The sequence below is a fragment of the Berkeleyomyces rouxiae genome (assembly GCF_048999995.1).
Source record: "Berkeleyomyces rouxiae strain 22BRR77 chromosome Unknown BrBRR77_ptg000007l, whole genome shotgun sequence".
Taxonomy (NCBI): Eukaryota; Fungi; Ascomycota; class Sordariomycetes; order Microascales; family Ceratocystidaceae; genus Berkeleyomyces; species Berkeleyomyces rouxiae.
Genome location: NW_027396497.1, coordinates 679975 through 700509, shown reverse-complemented (window position 1 = coordinate 700509; position 20535 = coordinate 679975). Strand labels below are relative to the sequence as shown.

At 52.4% G+C, this 20535-nt stretch overlaps 5 protein-coding genes across 5 annotated transcripts; 2 read left to right on the top strand and 3 right to left on the bottom strand.

Annotated features, from left to right (window-relative positions):
* Window positions 1–147: 147 nt before the first annotated feature.
* BROUX77_005975 (uncharacterized protein) lies at window positions 148–2134 on the top strand (the record flags this gene model as incomplete). Its single annotated transcript, XM_073750907.1, has 6 exons — window positions 148–331; window positions 412–564; window positions 628–1007; window positions 1071–1164; window positions 1221–1843; window positions 1973–2134. The coding sequence occupies 6 exons, from the start codon at window positions 148–150 to the stop codon at window positions 2132–2134; spliced, it is 1596 nt and encodes a 531-aa protein (XP_073603845.1).
* Window positions 2135–2626: 492 nt separating this feature from the next.
* BROUX77_005974 (uncharacterized protein) lies at window positions 2627–4964 on the bottom strand (the record flags this gene model as incomplete). Its single annotated transcript, XM_073750906.1, has 2 exons — window positions 2627–4704; window positions 4784–4964. 2 exons carry the CDS (start codon window positions 4962–4964, stop codon window positions 2627–2629), a joined length of 2259 nt encoding a protein of 752 aa, XP_073603844.1.
* Window positions 4965–6050: 1086 nt separating this feature from the next.
* Window positions 6051–10255, bottom strand: BROUX77_005973 (uncharacterized protein; the record flags this gene model as incomplete). Its single annotated transcript, XM_073750905.1, has 4 exons — window positions 6051–6236; window positions 6335–7182; window positions 7249–7588; window positions 7655–10255. The coding sequence occupies 4 exons, from the start codon at window positions 10253–10255 to the stop codon at window positions 6051–6053; spliced, it is 3975 nt and encodes a 1324-aa protein (XP_073603843.1).
* Window positions 10256–11629: 1374 nt separating this feature from the next.
* BROUX77_005972 (uncharacterized protein) lies at window positions 11630–12978 on the top strand (the record flags this gene model as incomplete). The annotated part of the gene is made up of 6 exons (XM_073750904.1): window positions 11630–11677; window positions 11844–11874; window positions 12301–12383; window positions 12462–12574; window positions 12677–12847; window positions 12936–12978. 6 exons carry the CDS (start codon window positions 11630–11632, stop codon window positions 12976–12978), a joined length of 489 nt encoding a protein of 162 aa, XP_073603842.1.
* Window positions 12979–13826: 848 nt separating this feature from the next.
* On the bottom strand, window positions 13827–14647 carry BROUX77_005971 (uncharacterized protein; the record flags this gene model as incomplete). Its single annotated transcript, XM_073750903.1, has 3 exons — window positions 13827–13942; window positions 14000–14500; window positions 14563–14647. The coding sequence occupies 3 exons, from the start codon at window positions 14645–14647 to the stop codon at window positions 13827–13829; spliced, it is 702 nt and encodes a 233-aa protein (XP_073603841.1).
* Window positions 14648–20535: the final 5888 nt, after the last annotated feature.

Below are 20535 nucleotides of genomic sequence, written 5' to 3'. Positions count from 1 at the left end.
TAGTTGAGCTACGGCTGCCCTCAGCCCGCCCGCCCACCTCCTTTCCAAGTCTCCAGCTTCGGCAGATAATACGCCCGATCGACCTGTGTGCCTGCGAGAGCTTCCGTTCAGCCCAGCGCCGCGTCTCCACGGCACAACCAGAACGCCATGACATCAGGAGCCAATGCAAACCGCATGTCAACGCTGACTGTGGCGTCAACGGCGGCATCGGATAGCGGCCGCGGTGGCGCCGGCAACGGCAACGGCGACACCAAGAAAGACCTCTGGCTGTCAATGCTGGACACCGTGGCTACGGGCAAGAAGCTGCCAGAGAAGAACCTATTAGTGCTGGGTACGTGAAGATACACCTGCCAAAACTGCCCTAGTGTGTGGCCAAGATGGTGGACGCTTTTGCTAACTCTGTGTGTATAGGCGGCTCGCCCGATTCCCAGCGTGAGTTCCTCGAGAGTCTGTCGAGTGGTGAACAACGGTGGAACTCGGACCGGCAGAGCGATGCACCACCTATCGCAAACAACTTTGCCCTGGGCTACACATATTACGATGTGCTGGAGGGGGACCAAGAAGGTGAGTTGAAAGGGCCACCAGCCAGACCTGCCAGATGTTAACCCCGCCTCTCCCTTTCTCCAGACACTCTCGCCAGAATATCGCTGCACCTCCTCTCAACGCCGTCACCATCCTTTACTTCGCTCCTACAGCCGCTTCTCACGCCTGAAACTATCCCCGATACTCTGATAGTAGTTCTGCTGGACTGGTCGCAACCGCACCTGTGGCTACGACAGCTGCGCGAATGGATCCTCATGTTGCGCCAGGTTCTCATCACCCTTGATGACGACTGCGGCGAAGCCATGGAGCAGCTGATGGACGAATGGCGCGACCGTGGCCGCGGCGGAAGCTCGCTCAACCTTGACGGTACCCAGGCCAACGAAGACGCCGGCGCTGCGCTGCCGCTCGGCCCTGGAGAGTGGGACGACGCATTGGGCCTACCACTATGCGTAGTATGCCAAAATGTGAGTCAACCACTTTATATGTGTATCCTGCGGCTATTTCTTGAAACTAACCTGTTCCACTAGGCCGACAAGATGGAACTTCTAGAAAAGACACATGGGTGGAAAGAGGCCGACTTTGACCAAATACTGCAATACCTTCGCACCATCTTGTTAAGGCGTAAGTTTTTTGTTCTCTCGCAAACGCCCTCTAGACTAACATGGCACCTTGTGTAGATGGCGCCTCCCTCATCTACAGCACTCCGAGCGTTGCAACCCAACTTCCGAGCTTGGTGCATTCCAGCTTGGGCATCACGTCGCTGCTGAAAAAGCAACCACTCAAACACAATACCATTGACCGCGACAAGATCCTCGTGCCGCCAAATTGGGACTCATGGGGCAAGATCCGCGTGCTGCGCGACGGCTTCGACGTCGAGACCATCAGCGCCGCCTGGGCGGAGGACATCCAGAAACCGTGGCCCATTTTTCAGGACCACGACTTCTCCGACCAAGATGAAGATGCGCTCGACGTATCCGCCATTGCTCTCTACGAGGACTGGGTCCCCGACGCCAGCATGTCCGGTTTGCACATCCCCGGCCCCAATCTCGACAGCACCGCTCTCGAGACCAGTGCCGCCGACACCCAGGGCTTCCTCGCCGAGCAGGCAAAGCTCCTCGAGTCGACAAAGTCCCTCAGCGACGGCAAGTCGGCTTCGGGCGCTGCCCGCCGCAAGCCGGGTGCTCAGCCCGAGGAGCCGGACCGCTTTGGCGATAGTGAGATTCGCGATCACATTGGCCCCGTGCAGGTAAATATGGGCGGTATCCAGGTCGATGCCGACGATATGCTTCGACGACTCAAGGTAAGCCCGATCCTCTACTCATGCCTACGTCTTCTGTTACGCGATACCCCTTTGCCTATTCCCCCCCCCCCCCCCCTTCTTTAAACATGATGTTCTCGCTAACCCGAACACTCTCCCTCTCTACCATAGGACCGCCAAGCATTCGCCAACGGCGGTGACGAAACCCCCGAAGAACAAGTCGACCCCGGCGCCGTACCTGACGTAGAAAACCTACAAGCCTTTTTCAGCGGCCTAATGAATCGCAAGGGTGCCACTGGGGGCGGTGTGGCCAATGGATCTCCACGGGCTTGAGAATATAAAAAAAGAAAGAGAGATCTCTCTCCTCTCTTTTTCTTTGAAGGGATTTCTTCTTTCGTTCCTTTCCCCTCGCTTCTCTGCTATTCTTTTTTTGGTTTTCTCTTTCATGTACTTTTTTTTCTTCACTCGGCATTTTCAACATAAGAAACAAAGTCCCCGTGTGTCCCTTTGTCCTTCTCTCTTTTTTTTCTTTCTTGCTGGTCTTATATTGCCTTTTACACATTGGTCGGCAGCCGGCTGCATATTGATCGGGACGAACCCCTTTGAATGGTTTGCAGCGGGATGGCAAAAGGACTCTTCTTTTATGCCCTCAATAGTGATATGTAGTTAATCATGGATGTTTGGAGATGTGAGCTGGCACATAACTAGTATCATTTTCTGTGTAACGACATCACCCTAGAAGCAATCTTATGTTGTAACCCTATTATCTGGAACCCCGGCCTCTACGTTCGTATTTGCTACTCACCGCTGGAGCACACCATCTATCTATGCTTTAACAAAAACAACTGGCCCCTCACGCGGCCTCAACCGCTCCTCCTTTATCTTCTTCTCACCCGCCTCGCCGCCTTCCACTAGCACCGTTTTCACGCCTAGCCGGTACGGCACGACGCAGCTCAGCAAGCCAGGGAACAGCCACGGGAAATGCAGCAGCTCGGCCTCGAACGCCTCGACCGTCGCCCTAGCCAGGGCAGTGTACGCGGTAGCCTTTTTCTTGATCTCGGCGTCTGCCTTGGCGGGCGCGACCAAGAGGGCGCCGAGTGAAAACAGATTGGCTGTCGACACGGCGTTGGCCGACGGCAGCGTGCCGTCCATGCCGGCCTTGAGCCGCAGGAGTAGGTGCGGTGTGTTTTCGCGCGCGGTGAAGAAGCCGCCGCCGCTGCGCGACTCGCTGGTGCTGTCGGTGGAGGCGAACGCGGCGATCTGCGCGTCCTGCAGTTGCGTAGCCCATGCAATGTGTTTGTTGTCCAGCGTGGCGGCGTAGAGCGCGAGTAGACCCTCAATGATGTATGCATAGTCTTCGGCATAGGCAGGGGTGTCGGCACGCACGCCATCGCAGAGCAGGCGGTACAACATGCTTGTTTTGGCGTCCCACAGAAGCGTCTTGAGGTTCTGGGCCAGCGCGGCGGCAGCTGCGATGTACTTTTTGCCGAGTGCAGGACTGACGTACTGCAAGGCAGCGCCGGCCTTGGCCAGCGCTGCGACAGCAACGCCATTGTAGCCGGCTACGGCGTTGCTGCTGACGCTAGGGGCCACGCGTTGCTTGGCGCGGAAATCGGCGAGCTTGGTACGGGCTTCAGCTAGGATGGATTTGATGTGGCTCTCGGGCTGGTTGAACTGGGCGGCTAGGGCCGGTACGTCTTTGACGATGCGCAGAACGTTGCGGTTGACAAAGTCGTCGTTGGGGTCGTTGTTGGGTGAGATGTTTCCGCGCAGCTGCACATTCCAGTGCGCGGCTGCCACGTCGCTGTTGACTCCGGGACCAAGTACTGTGTCAATCTCCCGGCGTGTCCAGAGGAAGAAGGCGCCTGGGCCGTCGTGTGAATCGTGTTGGCTGAAGCGCGAGTCGGCGGCTTCTGATGAAAGTAGCAGGCCATGTGAGCCAAGGAGGGGTTTACTGGAGAGATACTCGGCCGTCTCAAGCACCACAGACATGAACTCGGATTCTTCTTTAGCACCGTCGTCTAGCCATGCATCAGTAAAGAGACTGAGCAGGAGAGCATTTTCCACCATCAGTCTCTCGAAGAATGGCAAGCTCCAGTCAGCAGTCAGTGAGCATCGTGAGAAGCCACGGCCAAGATGGTCATGCAGACCAGAGCGGTTGATGGCGCGCAGGGTATCCTTGGCCATGCGCAAGGCCATCGCTGTCTCGTCGTAGCCCACCATGTCGCACACCTCGGAGCGGAAGTGAGACAGGCGAAGCAGAAGCGAGAGCTTTGGTGCTGTTACGTACTTGACTGCGCCTGTAAAGCCGCCGTGAACAGCATCGTATGTACCTGCAATCTGTGTGTACGCCGTCTCCATCAAATCGATATCTAGGTCGTTACCTACCTCGTCTGACACAATCGGCGGTGCTCTGCTGGCAGCAGATGTCGCGGGCTGCGGCTGGTTCGGCTTAGTCTGAAAGTCTCTAACTGCCAGTCCAAGAGGTCCTGTGGCACCGACCAACGTAGCCGGCTCACTGCTTGTGCCCTCACTAGCATATGCGAGCAGTTGGCTGATGTTATCGCGAGCCTCCTGGCGGAGACGACTGCGTTGTTCAGACCAGAGCTTCTGCAGCATAATCAGAATCTCGAGAAAGTCAGCGGCACGGTCATCATTATCGGAAGCACGGTCGTTGTTCGGGGCTGGCCAGTACGTTCCGCCAAAAACAGGCTCGAGCTCAGGCGTCAGAAAGACATTGAGTGGCCAGCCACCAACCCCATGCACGGCTTCAACGTAGTTCATGTACACCACGTCTAGGTCGGGGCGCTCGTCGCGATCAATGATGACAGGTACAAAGTTCTCGTTTAGCTCTCGCGCAATTCCCAGAAAGGCAAAGGTTTCGGTCGTCATAAGGTGGGAGTCTAGGAGCAGGGCACAACGTGGTTAGTCATACATATCATAGATAGAGCACAGGGTGGACTGGGCCAGACTGCGACGTACAGTGACACGCCGAGTAGCCAATATGCATAAAGATCAGTTTGTCTTCAGCTTTAGCCTTGGCGATGGCCGCCTCGTTCAATAGCTGCCATGCAACAGGGCTGTTCTTTTGCTGGCGTACGTAGTGGCTCTGGCCCTTGGCGGCACAGTTGGCCAAGGGCTCATTGTGGTCGGTCGGGTTCATTGTATGGGTGTTCTAGAGGCGTCTTGAAGATGCGCCGAGTGGCGGGAAGAGAGCCTGGGGTTCGGCAATGTAGCAGCGCGTATGATGTTTTGTTCGGTAGGGCTCCGCGTGCCAAGTCGTGCAGCGTGGCAGCTGGCAGCTGTTTCTGGGAGCTTGGATGTAGGTAGGTCTCGGTTGTCTGGAAAAGAGGGGGAGGGGCTTGCTTCGATGGGAATCGCACAGCGCAGCCAGCACGGCCTGTGGGTATGTAGCAGAAGGGAATTAAAGCACGGATAGAGCAATAATGCGTGTATCCAGTGCAGCGCAGAATAGTCAAGCTGGTAGAGCAGGAGGGCGCGCAAGAGCGCAAAGAAGGAAACAAGACGGCGTTTCGCTGGTAACTAGTGCAGAACGCAACAAAGCTCGAAAGTTGCTCAGTGAGATTCATAAAGAGTTCATGTGAACATGGGGCTTAATGGCGGGCGCTGGCAGGGCGAAAGCTTGAGCCCCACCTCAAGATTCCTGTTAGTGGTTTTGCAGACGGCTGCGGGGGTGCACTAACAGAGACTCTGGCCAATTGCAGATCTTGGCTTGCTCGTTCCCTTCTCCACTCTTGTTTAGAATACAGACAATGGTCAACGCCAACAACCATCGCGCCAACGTCGGTTTTTATGCTGCTGGCAAATCTAGGGCTTGCTTTGAATCAGGAAGAGCCACACGCCGCCATACTCATCGACGTGAAACTTGGGACCAAACCGTACACGATAGAAAAGCAAACAACATCGAGCGCAAACACGCAAGGGCACCCGCAAGTATCACCAAAGCTGCAGTCACATCAAATGCGAATGGATGCATGCAACGCCGTGTTTCGGGGAGCACGGATGCGTATTGTTGATGATAGGGCTTGTTAAATACGTGATGTAAAATGCGCAACAGAAGAAAAAAAAAGAAAACAAAGTACATTGTAGACACGAGAAGAAGAGAAGAAAATAAGAAAACGAAAAAAAAAAAAAAAAAGAAAAACGCTGCGCCAGCGCCGTCGTGTCTCCAGACAAGTCACTTCCCCCACTCCCCTCTTTCGCGCGCTCCCTCTCTCTCCCATCCCGCCTATATGTCCAGCTTGGGAAGCCGGGGCACCTGTGGTACCCCCGCCTGAGAAGCCGATGGCGCCGCAACCACAGCCGGTGATGCCCCAAGACCGCCGGGTGGCACTTCAGACCGACGGTTGCTTTTCCAGAAATCAAGCGAGTCCACCACATCGTAACCGCGCTCATCCTCATAGGCAAAGAGAATCTGCAAAACGCACGTCCTGTTAGTCACATGTTCAAAGGAATCCGCACCAAAGCGTAGAAGAAACAGAAAAGAAAAACAAGACAACCAGGAAAACTCACCTCATGACTGCTGCTGTGCAGCATGCGAATATTCTTGTGTGGCACGATATGCACCACGCCGTTTTCGATGTTGCGCAGCTCGATGAAATTGCTTTCAAAGCCCAGAATCCACGGTGGGCTGAGGGCAAAGTTGGTCGGGGTTCCCTCCCAGTCAATCTTCCAGTCTGGCCGCGCGCGCCATCCGTGCTTGTTGACAAAGAAGGAAAAGTCCGAGTAGTTGAGCAGGAATTCGCCGTTGAGCCGCTCAATATGTGTCGGCCGCACACCTTCCTTGCGTGACACAAAGTCAAGCGAGGTGTCGGCTTGGTCCAGTAGAGACTGCGTCTCGAGTGTTTCCAGGTCCACAACCTCAAAACCACGAGCACAGGCCACGCAGAGCTTGGACTTGAGGAAATGCACAGACGTAGATTCAGCCGGAATGTAAAACTCCTTGAACGGCTTGAGGTCATCCTGTCCAGCACTAAACATCTTACCCAGGCCCTTCTGTTTCTTGCCCTTTGACGCAGCATCGTTGGGCTCATACACCTTTATGGTAGTAGACAGAGCTGATGACTTGACGCAGCAAACAAGATGACGGCCCATGCAGATGCCGATTTTGAAAAAGTTGCAGTGACTCTGGATCTTTCGGGGCCGACGAGAAGTAGCCTGTTCGTTGGGGTCGAGTGCAGAGAGATTGTAGAGCACAAGCGACTTGTTAGAAAGCACCAACAGCATAGAGTACTCTTCAAGGACGTCGATCTGGGTGACACTGAGCGCCTCCAGTACACGTCGGGGCTGGGCATCTTTGAGCTTACGATCAGACATGTAAATGCCATTATCCGTGCCGTAGATGAGCTTGCGACCACCATCTAAGAGTAAAAGTTGGTTAGTAGATAAACAGATAAACAAGAGCGATGGCTCAAGTTCGAACTCACCAAAAGGTGTAACACAATTGACGTGATTCCCAACGCCAAAGAAGTTGTATGAAATGATTGTCTCTGTGAAGAAGTCGGCACGTCCACGCAATCTCCCCTGTGATGTATCAATGTACTCCAGCCACTTTTTGCGGGCTGCTTGGTTGGAAGCAAATAATTGCAGCTCGTAGCCGTTTTTGCCCAGATGCCGGAATGTAATGGGCCACCCTTCTCCTTTCTTGCCGCCACCTTCGTTTCGTAGGGCTGGCAATATACTTGAAGAAGAACGCTTAACTGCGCCGTTGCTTTCGGGGATGACCTCTTCCATTTCGCGAATCGAGAGGAGTTCCAACGGAATGGGCTGTAAATTATTACTGCTGTTAGCATATACATACCATGTTTAGGCAAGTCACTTACAGGCACTTACTCTTCTGTATGCCTTGTATTCTTCCGTCTTCCCAACCTGCTTGATCTTAACGAGAAGAACGGCGTGATCGAACAAAAAGGCGTTGATATCTGACGGATCGGTGGGTGATTTCTTGAGCTGGCACTTGAACAGTAGTTCACGGCCTTCTTCACGAAGCCGCAGATCAACCCGCTCGTTAGGGCGGAATTTGAGCTGCTCATCGAGCCTGCGGAGGTTGAAGCGGTTTTCGGCTTTACCAGACTCGGCGTTGACTCTGCTCAAGAGATCGCGGATATATGTCAACACCTTGGGTAGATCTTCCTTGTCCTTGTTGCCATCCTCGGTGTACTTGATGACATTCTCTAAAAGTAGCGGGTAACGGGCAAGACGTGTAGTGGGCTTTGTAAGATAACCGTTGAGTTCCAGCTTGCGCGATTCTTTGCGTCTTTCAATCTCGTCAACAAACTTGGAAAAGTTGGCATTGGCGGATTTCTCGCCTTCAAAGTAAAACTTGGCTTCCATCTGCTTGGAACCATAAATGATGAAGGGCTCAAACTGTGGTACAAACTCAAGGAAGATGTCGCCAACACAACTGACGACTGGGTTTTTTTGTTGGCGTTCTGTAAGGGCTTTAGCAAAGCGCGAGCTGACACCATGGATACTGGGGTGGTCGATGGCGTTACTAAATATATTGGCGACCACAGCTTCGCGACGTTCGGCTGGTATAGGCGACCCTCGTGACCGCAAGGGAATAATCCAAAAGTCTCGTAGGTACTCCAAGTCCTTGACAAAGTCTCGCTCAGTGTAGCATAACTCGGAAATGATCTCCTGCCTCTTGCGCTCACGATCGCCAACGCTGTCAACAATCTCCTGTGGCACGGAATTGATCCAGAGCTTCTGCTCATCGGTTTGGTCGACATCATCCTCCACAACGGCGTTGTCTTGCTCCTTCTTAAGACCAGGGCGAATTTTCAAGTTGAGACGAGACACCTGTTCCAGGCGGCGCGGGCATGCAATGGAGTAGCAGAGCTGGTCACGTGTGCATGTAGGCGAGTAGCATTCAGAGAGCAAAACAAACACGCCATTCACAGAGGACTTTTCCTCACCCTCCATCTCCTTGAATTGATACAGTTCGTTTTGTGAATCACGCAAACGGTGCTCGTAAGTAACGTCGTGGAAGAACTTTTGGGCATCCAGAGCACGTCCAAGCAGAAGCGCCAGGTTGCGATCAGTTGTACGGATAATATACGACAGTACATCAACAGCATCAGCACCACTGAATGCATCTTTGTAACTCAGGCCGTTCTTCATCCGTTCGCTAGTTATTATCTTGCGGCGGAGACAATCGGCGACGCGCGAAAGCAAAGCAGGATACACTATAGGGGGGCGGACCTTGGCCGTCTGCGGGCGCTCTCCATTCTCAGAAGTGGACTTTCCGGTAGACGAGCGATGGGCTATCTGGGAGTCGTGCTCAGAGCCAGCCAACGTGGGCGCAATACTAGAGGCCATGGAGAAGGTACGAGCGCTGGCGTCCCCGGTAGATGAGGCCATGCTGGCAGTACGAGTAGCGGTACCAGGAGCCGAGTAACCGCTATTTGAAGAGGCGTGTGATGGGTGTGAAGGCTTTCCATAGCTTGATCGAGGCGGGTTGTAGCCGTTTGAGGGGTAGTTTTGAGGGGGTTGGGCGTCTGTGGGTCGTCGGTTCGGGATGACTCTGCCGCTCATGGTTTGGTGCGAGTCTCTATCAGCGGGGTAGTAGGTGCCGGTCATACTCATGGCACGCTCGTCGTTCCGCTCAGGCACAACACGGCCATGGGCAGTGGTGCGAGCCTGGGCAGCAGCGCTGGCATTGAACGGCTGGAACTGAGGACGGTCTTGTTGGTGGCCAGATTGGTTCTGTCCTTGCTGCTGGTGCTGCTGGTGCTGCGGGCTAGACTGTTGTTGGCCATAGGGCTGCTGGTACATCTGAGGCCGAGCGACCGAAGCGAGACTCTGGGTGCGGTATTGGTCGTGGTTCATGGCAGGAGCCGGGCCGCCGCCCTGATAGAAGCGCTGAGCAGGTGTTCGGCCAGCATTCGCCGACTGCGGGGGCATAGCGTGAGGGTCGGCACGCTGTTGCTGCGAGTAGGACATGTTCTGATAGCTGCCCTGCGGAGGGGCTACAGGCCGGCGAGCTTGCTGGTACTGGGCCAGGGGATTGGGAGCATGGTATCCGGCCGAGGCGGTCCGCTGCTGCTGCTGGGGACGGTTCGGTTGCTGGTGGCCATAGTAGGCAGCGTCATTTCCGCGGGGGGCGGGAGCCTGGTCGCGATGGGGGTATGGGGCTTGGGGCCGTTGTTGCGGGTGGCCCTGCTGAGGCTGCTGCGGATGATGCTGTTGTGATTGCTGCTGCTGATACTGCTGCTGGTGTTGTTGGGGTATCGGCGGCGGCTGTCGACGCGGATCGTGGAAATCGGCCGGTCCAAAGTTCGGGGGAGGCACGGAACTCGACATTGTGTGCGATCGGCCAGGGGGCGGTGCAGCGCCAAAGATGTTGGAAAAGGCAGCATCGCGCTGCTGGTACTGCTGCGGAGCTCGGCCGGGGGGCTGCTGGCCTCTATCGTGTGGACGATAGTCGGACATGGCGGCTGACCAGGACTTGCGGTGCACTCTAGAATACGGCCGGTGATTCTCGGGTGGTCTGATGGATAAGTCGGTAAGTCGGATTGGCGGGTGCTCGGGCGAACAGAGGAGGGAGGGAAGGGGGCAACGACAGAGGACAGAGAGGCGGAACAAAAGAGGAAGAAAAAAGAGGCCGTCTTGCTGGCGATGAAGTCACTGGCTGGGGGCAGAGGGCAGCAAACAACAGAAAAGGAGGGGGTTAGTCAGTTGGTCACCAATCAATCACCTCTGGCCATGCCAGAATCCTAGGCAGTGGATTGGGGAAGCCGCGTCTTTGAACGGGCGGGTATGAAGGACTGTGGACTTGTGGACAGCGGCAATCACAAAAGAGGCCGAGACTTGGTCGCCCATCAAAAAAAGGGGGGCATTGAGCGCTGGAGAGAAGGAAATGGATTGAAGCCTGATAGAGATAGTTATTGTTTGAATTTTTGAAGGGGGTTTGGCAGGAGGGAGAGAAAAACGAGAGCAGGAGCAGGGCAGGCCTAGAGGATTCTGAGAGGCGCTGTATTTTTGGGGCTACAGCGGTGGAAGGAGGGTGTCATAGGGCAGATGGCAGGGAATAATAGAGCCTGGATTAGAAGTCGCAACATGCCGTAAAGCCCGTAAGGAGTAGGCTACGCAGGCTATACAGGCAATGAAGTCCAGGCTACTTGCTGGACGTTACGGAAAGGCTCTCGGAGCCGCAACCCGCACACAAATTATCTTCATGCACTTGGTTTTGTAGAAACGACGCTTTGTGGGAACATCCAAGCATGCGCATTACGGAAATGTGACGCAATGTGCAAGAATCGCTTTCTCCCGGCAAAGACGCAGAAGACCGATGACAAATGTAGGGTTAGTTCTATCTCGCTCACTGTCATCTAACCCTGAGCACGCTCTCTGCCAGGTGTCTCTCTAGGTGACAATCAGCTGCCAGCTTGGACCTTGAGCCAGAATGTGGGTCCTAGTACGGCTGCTGATTGGTTGCAGGGGCAGCACAAGCTTCCTAACGGGCTTTAAGCTTTGGCGTTTTTGCTGGCTCTAAGCCTCAAGCCTACGCCTCGCCCGTTGGCCTTCGCTTTTGCTGTGCATGTCGCATTCTAAAGGCGCGCGTTTTGTGTTGTTCAATACTTTGTGTTGCTGTACTTATTTTACCTGGTGCTCCCCTGCCTGTGTACTTGGACTCTGATTTTTGTACTAGTTCTGAACCTCATCGCCAAACTCTCGTCCATCGTATCCTTTTTGCCGCCCGCAGGCCCACCGCCCAAAGGCCTCTTTTTTATATGGTGATCACTGTTCTCAAGTGATTCTTCTTTGCTTCTTTCCCATCAACATCATCTTGTGCTTGCTAGCGCGATGGCTGACTCAGAAATCGCTCCCAAGTTCGCCCCCTTCCTGGGCATGGTAAGTCGCTCAATCCCGCCGCCAGCCGAAGTCGAAGTCGAAGCCGCCGTGCCGTGTTTCTCGGTATCTGGCCTCTGCCACAGACTCACCAATTGAGACGTCTTGTTCGCTCGCCGACGCCACCAGCGAAGCCGTGATCCGGAGTACATGCTAACCTCTGCGCTAGGCTGGCATCGCCGGTGCTATGATTTTCGGGTGTAAGCTTCCTTCCGCCTTCCCTTGGTCTCCTCGTCTTTGCTGTTGCTCCTCGAAGTCGACTTGGCCTTATAATATACCGACCCGCGTTCAGCTTTCCCGTCCTTGATACTGGTGACGCGTCATTTCAGCGCCGATATGGTCCGTGACTCGATCCACGATGAAAACTCGATAAGTCATGCTATTGGCTCGGCGCAAGGTTGATGAAGCATCTGGTGGTCTCTTTCTTGTCATGCCAAGGTCGCCACCATTGGTCGCAGACACAGAGAAGCTCACCATTGCCTCTAAATCTCGTGGCCGCACCCCCAGCTAACTTGCGCGTGTTTGACGTCATCATGGACATGGGGATTCACTCGGTCGACTTCGAGACAGCCTCGACCCCTACTTCACAACTCTAACACAACGGCTCGCTAACTTGTGTCTTCCAGGCATCGGCGCTGCATACGGCACCGCAAAGTCAGGCATTGGTATCGCCGGTGTCGGTACCTTCCGACCGGACTTGATCATGAAGGTAGAACCGCCTCTCAACTTGCTCCGTATCCGCACTGCCACCAAGTATCGTACCAGCTAACCAACGTGTCCCTGCTAGTGCCTTATTCCCGTAGTCATGTCTGGTATTATTGCCGTGTACTCTCTCGTCATCTCCGTGCTCATTGCGCAAGACCTGACGCCCCCTTCGCAGGCTAGCTACAGCCTGTTCACGTATGTTGACATCACCATTTCCCGGCCTATCAACCGCTTTAAGATTGGGTCAAACAAGTATACACGAGAGGAATCATGCTAACACCATATCCACACATCCAGCGGCGTGATGCATCTGGCCTGTGGCCTGTCTGTCGGCCTGTCCGGCGTCGCTGCCGGCTACTGTATCGGCATTGTTGGTGACACGGGCGTCCGCGCCTACATGCAGCAGTCGAGAATCTTTGTCGGCATGGTTCTGATTCTGATTTTCGGCGAAGTCTTGGGTCTTTACGGGTATGTCTATCTCTCGTCTTTCCCACATTCTATCGCTGTATATCTCGTCATAACCCATGCTAACCCATCTCGTTTCGCCCTCACACAGTCTAATCGTTGCCCTGATCCTCAACACCAAGAGCAAGGGCTAAACGTGTCTCTCCAAAATTACGGCTTTCTCTTTTCACGACGAACAAAGTCAACTCAGGCAGGACCTCCCTCGGTGTTCTTGCGCCAAAACACAACATCTCATCAATTACCTTCCGTGCTGGAGAGCCCAGAAGAAGCTCTACCGTGTGTTACTTCTATTTTCCCCTTGTTTTGTTCTGCTTGCTAGCTGCTTTACTCTATATTGCCAGGCTTTCTAGAGTGAAGAAATGGGTAGTGATAAGACATGCATTTGCTTTTTTTTTCATTTCCTTCTGTCGGTTGGTCACTACATATACATACATCTTGCTAAATTTGAATTGTCTTTTAAGATTGCCATGTCCAGAATCGCTTGAATGTTCCGAACGACAGGATTGGTGGAGTGACCCTTTCAACTTTCTTGAACAGAAACTTGACATACACAGAACAAAACATCATAGTTATACGTGATGGGTTACTTGATATTTATGAAATTTGAATAGTTATGTCACATACTACCTTTCATAGTCGAACGAGAAACAAGAAACTAACAGTGTAGTCCAGTACGAGAGAGGGCTTGCCAGACAGCCGCGCCTATGTCAGTAGCTATGGGCGTCGAAGCAACATAGGAAAAGTCTAGTAAGAAGCCATTTTACTAAAAGAAATGGCGGCAGCAGAATTGAGTAAACAACAACATGAGCAGCGAGAGATCCAAAGCTAACTGTGTGGCTCAAGGAACTGGGGGCTGGGAAACCCAAGCAAACAGCAAAAGAAGAAAAGAAAACAAAAAAAAGCAATTTGGGGGCTACAGCCGGAGAGAGTCCGCTGTCATGAGAAAGAAAGAAAGAAAACGAGACAGGAAATTGTGTTTTGTTCAAAGAAAAAGACCCAGTCGGGCAAGACGCCGGCGCTTGCCACGCTGCTGGGTTTCGGCATTGCGTCGGAAACGAGACCAGCTCCGTTCACGGGCTTCTAGGTCACTGATATGTGCTGATAGTACATACTGTTAGTTCCAAGCCTGGAATGGGGTGGAAGATCCAAGCTTACCCAGGAACCAGTCCCATCTACGGTCCTCAATGACCAAGATGTCGTCCCGTGCTTCCCGCGCCAGGCGTTGAGCACGCGCCTGCGCTGCTGCCGTCTCGCCAACCAGATATGGATCTTCCAGCGGACGTGGCGGACTTGACGCAGCCATCGACTCAGATTCGCTGGCTCGGGTCTGTTCCTGCTCGATGGGGCGAGGACTGCTACTGGTGCTCGAGGTGCTGCTATTGCTCACGGTTGTGTTGATGCTGGTACTACTGCCGGCAGTCATGCGGCGCTGGGCAATGTTTCGGTAGTGACGAGATGTGGGGTTCGATTGGATAGTCGACCATGTAGGAATGCTGAACGCGGCTAGACTTGGCAATGGCATCGGCCGTTGGGCAGGGATAGGTGGTAGACCGTAGCGGGGCGGCTCGGTGCGGGTGTATGGCGGAACATCGCAGACAGTGTATTCGGGCACTTTCTCGTTGGGTGGAATAGTGTGATAAGACGGAGCTTCGGAAACTGGGAGACGGAGTTTTGTTAGAGGTATTCACTAGACTAGGGTCTAAATGGGGCTATCTCACTATACGATCGAATAGATGCAGTGTCGAAGTCTTGTGAACTTCTAGGCTCATGATGAGGCGGTCTAACGGCGGTAAGGGAAGACATGGTTGATGTGTGCATGTCGAACTGAAGTTGTAGAGCAAAAGAAGAGAGACCAGGGCAAAGAAATCACACGTGGTAAAGACACAATATATGTACAAGTACAACTCTGCCCTCAGGCGTATATCAAAGCAGGAAGGGTGTGACTTGATCTGCACTATGATCCTGTGAACAATAGCAAATGTCCAAACACGCGGGATGCAAAGATATCCGCCAAAGCCAGGCAACCAAGGCTACTCGAAAACTAGCCCGGGAGCACCAATGTAAACAATGAGACCGGCGGCCAGCACAGGCAGACAAACAAAGGCGAAAGCTGGACTGCCACCAAGACGTGGAAAGGCGTTCTCGGGCTCGGATTTTAGCTGGAGCTGATGATGTGAGGCTGAGTATATGCAACACAGAAACAACGGGGAGAAAGGGAAGAGAAAAAAAAGAAAAAAGGACAGCGGGATGCGGCGTTTAGAACGAAAACGAGAAGACGGAGAGAAGGAAGATGTAGGGAGAGGAGAGCTGCGTAGTCAAAGAGGAGGCTTGCCTGTCTCTTATATGGGTGAAATCAGGAAGGAGATGGGCTGCAGCCAAAGAAGGCAATAGCCAGGAAGACAGCCAGAAGGCGGGGTGGTTATAGCTATGCGGGGGGTGGGGGTGCGAGAAGTACCCAAGTATGTACATACATACTATCCAAGATCCTGTCCTGTTGTGGTTTTTCGCGGTATAGGGTTTTTTTTCTATCTGGCGTCTATCTCATTTTCTTTGTCCTACTCTGCCGGCAGGGGTTTCACTGCTCCTCTATTTCCAATGTTTCTTGCGTTGTTGGCGTTCCAATTTGGAGAAGCTTGACCAACATAGCCTCCTCCTCGTTCAAACCTTAGCCTGGCTGACATGGCCAAACCTCAGGTCCCCATGTCACAAGAAATCTTTCGTAATCAACTCTCCACTGACCGATGTGCAGCTAGTGTAGCTCTGCATCACCCAGCCAAGTGAGATCCAGATGTGGGGAACAAGAGTGCTCTGTCTCTCTCTCGCTGCCTGGCCACCCGAAACCATCACGTAAGACGGCGCCGGACACGACCTACAGGATGGCGGCATCTTGGTAAACCCGGAAATAACTGGGTGTTTGCTTCCGTAGGCAGGCAGCACACAATGCTATGCTCCTTGTCTTGTGTTATACAGGGCGCCGGAAGCTAGGACATCGAGGCTTAACAGACTCTTTGGCCTCATTTTACCCGCAGCAGCCGCAGTACGCCTGCTTTTCTACTTTGAGTAGTGATCTTAGTTTGATACAGTGGAGAATGAACACAAGCACAGCCTATGGATGGATACATGCACAATTATGCAACTATCATAAGCCTGCAACTAGCTACTGTATACCTGTGCCTATACAAGCAAATACAAACGGTCCGGCTCTCAAAACATACATGTGAGTAAGCTGCTATTGCTCAAGAAACACCCACACACCATTTAGCAACCCCTCAGCCATCTATCAAAACGACTGGTGAAGTTACGGGGAGCTCGTGGACCAAGGACGTTCTGGCCGGGGCATCGGTGGTTAATCCCTGGTTAATCTTATCCAACCCTGTAGCTCTCTGCTATGTTCACTCCCAGCTTGCCCAGTTGGAGAAGCTACCTTGCATAGCCCCCTCACCTCGGCTTAACCCTAGCTCTGCATAGCTCAGCTTAGCTGTCAGTTAGTAAGCTCTTGGTTCGGGGACGTCAAGTATATATGCACAAGTGCAGATGACAAGACCTCTTTACTTTGCAGTTACAAGAAAATGTGTGCTCATCCGATCCCCATCTCAGTGAATTATATCTGAGAAACTCTCGTCCAATACTAGGCAGGGTGATAACAAGCCAGCAGGGGATGTAGTAGTGCAGGGGTGAGGGCTCCGGTGTGTGTGAGGGAAACAGGGGCTAAAGTTGACGGGTAGGGTTTGACAAGAGGGCCAGATGAATAAAAGGACAGGTGGGATCCGTGTTCGTTTGTGGTTAGGCTGTTATTCTCTGTTGTGTTGGTTGTCTTTTGTGGACTCTAGTAGGGCAAAGAGACTCTGCAGGGACAGGAGGACAGGAGGGACAGAGTAATACGGCCAGTGGCAACCCACTGTAGAACTCGTCTCATCTTATCACGCATCCCTTTGATGTCCTCGATGCTGGTCCGGTTGCCGCCCAATCCCTCTGAATGGAGGAAACAAGAAGAGACAGCAAAGACGTCGACCTGCATGTATAGATGCATATCTAAATACGTGTCCGTTGATATATGTGTACAGGCATATATTTAAGTCTATACATTTCGGCTTAGGTTGCTATGTATAGCTCTGAACTGCATTCCAGTCGGCCATTCAACGAAGGAGATCTCTTCCTAGCGACACCAAGACGTGTCTTCCATCACTCCAAAGCTTGTCTACAATTGGGGGGCACTTTTTTGACTCTTGGCTAGCATCCCGAGTTAGTTTATGCAGGGGGAGGAGACAAACCAAAGGTGCCAAAGGGAGAGGGGTGTATAACAGAGAAGGGCCATCTTTGCCTGCCCACAGAAGACAGGCATCTTCTAGATTCTGCCCGAAGGAGAAAAAAAAAACACGCGGAAAAAGAAAAACGAGTGGGAGCCACAGGGAAAACGAAGAGAAGAGAAAAAGAAATAGCGGGGAGCGAAGGTGGGTGACACAGGCCTCGTCTCCTCACTGGAAATCCAGACGACGATCAACCAACACAGAGAGTAAAAGAGAAAGGGGCCGCTTTTACAATGTGTGCTGCTTGCCCCATGCATTCTGTAAACACTTGTAATCCGCTCAGAATTATCCTTCTGGCTGTTCTTTATCTTCCCAACCACGTGCGGCCATGTCTTGATGGTCGCCTTTGCGATGATAGCGACAGCGTCGTGACAAGGGAGTAAGGTGAGTCTCGATCTGTGATTGGAGGACCACAAAAGACATGGGATAGGCACACGAACAAGACTCCAATACTACGGCAATCAATGTCAACATCAATGCCAACATCACGGTTAGGCCATACGCCATTGAGTCTCGTGAGAGCTGGCGTTATGTTTGCTGCATTTTCCATGTTATCCGTTGCGCCCGGCTAGCAACCCCTCCGTTTCTGCCCAATGGTTTCCTCTCACCGCTCTGGCCCCTGATAAGACAAGATTCAGAGTTCAAGTGGTTAACTAACTAGTTATACATGCATGGGTCCGCCCCGCACCCTGCCCCGCACCCCACACCTCGCACCAAAGTCGCCGTAGCCGCCGTGTCCGCCGCCGTGTTTGGGCTTTTGGATATCTGTCAAGACGTTGGCGACGCCGAGTTTGTGGAAATTCACAGAGTACGTACACATGGTCTTATTCTGTATGCGCTGCTTTGGCAACAAGAAACTACCATCGCTATTGCTACTGCTACCGTCATAATACTCAAAATACATAGTGACATCCCCCCGCCAAACACCAGAAAGCTCAAACCTCTGTCTGGCAACTGCGCAATTGCAACATTGGAAAAGCAAGCCGTCCCGGGCAGTTGCAGCGTTGCATTGAAGCGTCCAAAGAGGGAGGAGCGATAACAGTGGCAACCTCATCGAGGCCAATTGTTTGATGAGGCATAAAAGAGGCGTGAAAGCAAATGTCCAAGTTATGCACGGCCATGGCCAACGGCGAGATAAAAAAGGGAAAAGAAGAAGAAAAGACGGGCAAAGAGAACTCTGCCCTTGCCTTGCCATGAAGAACACAATCTGTGCACTGGCAGCATGTCATGCAGAGAAGATACATTGTTGCCTTCTACATCCAGGCCAGGCCCGGGGGGCTGGGTAGATTGACGGTGAAGTCGGTATGCAACATGCAGCTAGGCGCGGCAGGATACAGCAAACAATGGTAAAGGACTAGTCAGCCAGGCAGAATCTAGCCTCGAATGGCCTGACGTCTCTCCAGCTGCTGCAGATTCCCTCTGCACGCTGTCTTGGCAGAGCCTAGCCTTGCAGACCTTGGCAAAGCTAGCCGGTGGCCTCGTGTTACACATGTAGAGTCATGAGATACAGAATGCTACTCTGGCCTGGTCAGCAGTGCCACGTCCTGGACGGGGTAGCTTGTCGTGTAAGCAGCGCGTTCTTTGGGTTTATTCAGTGTGCAGGCTCATGCTTTGTTGTTGACATGTTCTCTACGGCCAACGTTGTATGACTGTCGGTAGTTCCGGGAAGCCTTCCAGCTCTGAGATGACATGTTGAATGCGTCTTCGCGCCTGAATATTTCCATGATGTTCTCTCTGCTCTCTGTTTTCGGTAAAGTATCAAGCTCCATTCTCGTACGAGATCGTCTTGCCTCTGAACAACACACCAAGCCCACTTGACTTGAAAGTTGAAGGATCCATCCTTAACGGTATGCTCTCACCACTATCATACAGCGCAAAACGATGACACGTATACATCGAACCACCATCACTTCATTCAAGAGACTCTCAAACGAGTGTTAATATATTTCGAAATACGCTTCTCGATGTACGTCTCCGGACTGCCTGGAAAGTAGAGCCTATGTTACACAAAGTAGTCAGACAACCAGCTATGTAGGACAAGAGCATAGCTGTGATCTTCTCAATAGCAAAGAAGATGCTTGAAAGAGTCACATCATCTCACTATCAACTGGTGTATAAATATCACATTCGTCTTTTTCTCATCTGAGTTCAGTCTTTCATGATAAAGTGGCCATAGCTATTGGAATATTGATCACCAACCACCTGTAGCGGTCTCAACATTACTAGAGTGTCCTCCGGAGGCAGCAGGTTCCGTTGCTCTCTCACTGAAAGCAGGATTTCATTGTCTCAGCAGCATTCATATATGCATCTTCTCGGTTATCCCAACGCCACAACTCCATCCTAGTGCTCAACCTCTACCCACGGTGTTTCACCTCGTCTAGAGCTACTGCCTAAGGACCGGCCCACTATCCTGGACAACACCCAGTCAGCCAAACACTGTCTATCGAGCTCTAGTATCAAATTAATTGCCATGTTTCCCAGATCGAATACCATTGGCTAGCTAGTAAATATATCCAGTAGCAATATCAAGGGGACTTCATGTCCCAAGGGCTGTGTGACATGGTATCCCGCTATGGGCCTTCAGACACTCAACCATCGTTTGGCCTCCGGTTTGTATGTCCCTAAAACTAATTCAAGGTGATTCAAGTCGCATACTATTTCACTTTTCAAACTAGTATCACTAGCTGTGATGTATATATGTCTGTGAATGAGCTCAGGGCTAGGGAGTTCCATCCCACCCTCTTCCCTCACACACTATCACCACCTACTATACTTGAAACTTGCCTGTGATATAAGAGCGAACAGCAAATAAAGACACAAACAGGCCGCAAAATAGAAGCTGTGAGCTCCCTGGTTAAGCCCGTACCTGACGCTAGAGACTCTCAAGAAAGGGAGGGGGCAATGGCTAGTGAGGGAAGCACCAGGGTATCTCGCATCACAAGAAAAGACCATTTAAGACAGCATTGAAGTGCTTTGGCCAGGACCAAATTAATTTAACGACGGGAAGTGATCCCTTCTACATGTATATTACATGCTTACAAGTAGCTGTACACTTTTTGCATCCCTCGGTTTGTAGTTTACAGGCACACTGTTTTTCTGTTAGTTTGTGGCGATCGCGTCCAACACTAGGGCTCAAGGGCGGTTTGCTCGACAAACACATGTGTCCATGTTAGATATAATATACATGGCCACTTGGGCTTGGAGACTAGGGGGTTACTAAGGTTACAGCGAAGTCATGGCTGGGTAAGCAAACAGCCCTTGAGATGTGGGACGGTGATTGCGACAAAACATGAAAGCGACAGGTCACGGATATAAACAACTAGGTGAAATTTGCCCGTGTAGTGCTGCTGCGGTTGCGATGTTGATCCCAGAGACACACGCAGA